This window comes from Lotus japonicus, chromosome 1, assembly GCF_012489685.1.
Source record: "Lotus japonicus ecotype B-129 chromosome 1, LjGifu_v1.2".
In the NCBI taxonomy this organism is placed as follows: domain Eukaryota; kingdom Viridiplantae; phylum Streptophyta; class Magnoliopsida; order Fabales; family Fabaceae; genus Lotus; species Lotus japonicus.
The window spans coordinates 54,762,106-54,764,391 of record NC_080041.1 but is presented as its reverse complement, the minus strand read 5'-3'; the positions used below and the strand labels follow the sequence as shown (position 1 = coordinate 54,764,391).

The 2,286-nt window shown below is 39.8% G+C and overlaps 1 protein-coding gene across 1 annotated transcript; it reads left to right on the top strand.

Annotated features, from left to right (window-relative positions):
- Positions 1-1,232: 1,232 nt before the first annotated feature.
- Positions 1,233-1,799, top strand: LOC130738758 (uncharacterized). The gene has a single exon (XM_057590901.1). The coding sequence runs from the start codon at positions 1,233-1,235 to the stop codon at positions 1,797-1,799; it is 567 nt and encodes a 188-aa protein (XP_057446884.1).
- The last annotated feature ends 487 nt before the right edge of the window (positions 1,800-2,286 follow it).

The window sequence follows — 2,286 nt, the reverse complement described above, 5'->3', positions numbered from 1 at the left end:
AGTGATAGGAGTTGGGCGAATACGTCACTTGTGAAAGAGGGACGCCACATGGTTTGCATCTCCCTTGGCTGTTCGTGTACCAAATCAGGACCAGCAACAATTCTCTAACTGGTTTGAGGAATTAATTAGCAAATGTGATGATGAATGGGCTTCTTCTTTATTATGTTCTATTGCTTGGGCGATTTGGATGAGAAGGAACCGTAAAGTCTTTAATGACTATTTACTGTCGGTGGACCAGACTTTGCAACTTGCATTGTCTATGGGATTGGCCATTTATTCAGTTAATAATGTAAATGATGGTGGGGCTGTTCCTGTTACATGGCAACGCCCAAGTCAAGGGATCATCAAAATTAATTTTGATGTTGCATACTCAAATGAGAGGGGCGTAGGTTATGGCATGGTGGCATGAGATAATGATGGTCTTCTCCTTGCAGCCGCAACATATTATGCAGGTCCAGCTCTGGATTCCATGTTGGCCGAGGCAGCTTGTATGAGATGGTCCATGTATTTGTGCAAGGATCTTGGTTTCCAGTCTTTGGTATTAGAAACAGATTTCTTACTTCTACATCAAGCATGGTCTGCTAAATCTGTCCCTCACTCTTATGTTGGTGTTCTTTTCCAAGATTGCAGATTATTGGCTAGTAGTTTTTCTATTTTATTTGTGTCATGAAAAATGTCAATGTAATCAAGCTGTAGATTTTATGTTAAAATTAGCTTATAGCATGCCGGATAATGTGTGGATTGAGGATGGTCCTCCGGGTCTAAACACTATTTTATCTGCAGACTTATGTAATACTTCTGTTATGAATTAATGAATGTCATGTTGGGTTGTTGTCAAAAAAATATAAAAAAAGGGAGTAATTAAGGAGATGGAGGTGATGATGAGACGGTTTTTGTGGGGAAGGTCGGGGGACTCTCAAAAAACAGCATGGGTGGGATGGAAGGTTATTTGCAAGAGTGTTCGGTATGGGGGCTTGGGTATAGGCTTTCTGGAATGGAGAACCAAAGCGTTGCTGCTTAAATGGTTTTGGCGTTTTGGGAGGGAGAAGGATGAGTTATGGAGGAGATTGATATGTATGAAGTTTGGGCTGCAGAGCCAATACATAATGCCTGTTTTGGATGGGGTGAGAAGTACATCTGGGTCGTGTATAGCTAAAATTTTCTATTGTTATGGAGGGAGAAAAAACCAGAAGCTAGCGAGTTTATTAATGGGCTTGTCTGCAGATTAGGAAATGGAAGGGAAGTGCGATTCTGGACAGATGTGTGGTGTGGTGTGGTGTCTTTACAGATTCGGTTTCCAAGGGTATTCACATTTCGCATTGTCTTTAAAGAAAGAAGCTTCAGTGGCAGAGATGGGAAACCAGATGGGTGAGTCTTGGGTGTGGGATCTGGAGTTCAGACGAGATTTTTTTCATTGTGAATTGGATCAATACCAAAGCTTTTTACATCTGTTACAGACCACAGTTTCTACTGTTGGAGTGGATGCTCTATTTTGGAGAGGAGATGCTATGGGTGTGTACTCGGTGAAGGGCTTGTGCAATGTCTTAGAGGAGAAATGGTTGTGTGAGGCAGGATGGGTGGTGCCAAAATTGCTCAGCAAGTTGTTGCCTACTAAAGTGACAACATTCATGTGGCAATTGCAGAGGAACAGAGTTGCGACTAAAGATAACTTTATGGAGAAGGGTATCAGCTTGCCGGATAATGGGATATGTGGGCTGTGCATGTTAAGCGTCGAATCATCTTCGCATCTCTTCCTTCACTGTAGTGAGGTGTGGGCTTTATGGTGTAAAGTTCTATGAAGGGATGGAGTGATTTGGGTAATGCCTTCAACAGTGAATGATTTCTTGTTGGAATGAGCTGATATGAGGGTAGTGATAGATAAGGTGATGTGGGAGATGATTCCATATGCGATATGTTGGAATATTATATTGCTGATTAATTTTTTTCTGTACCGTCCATTAGTGCTGAAATTTAATTGCCGGTTAATTTTTTTTTAAAACCATCAATTAAGGCTGTAACAAAAGTTAAAAACAAAAATTTTCTCAAGATTTGATTTTTTATGTGATTAAAACTGTTTTTGGTGGCCAAGATTCAAATTCAAATGTTATTAATTTTGACAACCTCTCAATTCAAAGTTTGAAATATTCTTTTTGGAGCGATCAATTTCCTTTTTTCACCTGCAGACATTATTAACCCTAATTATGATTCATCTATATATACTCTCTTATGTTATTCTTCTTCACCTTCATAATCCATCCATTTTCCAGCATCTAATAGCTTTGAAAT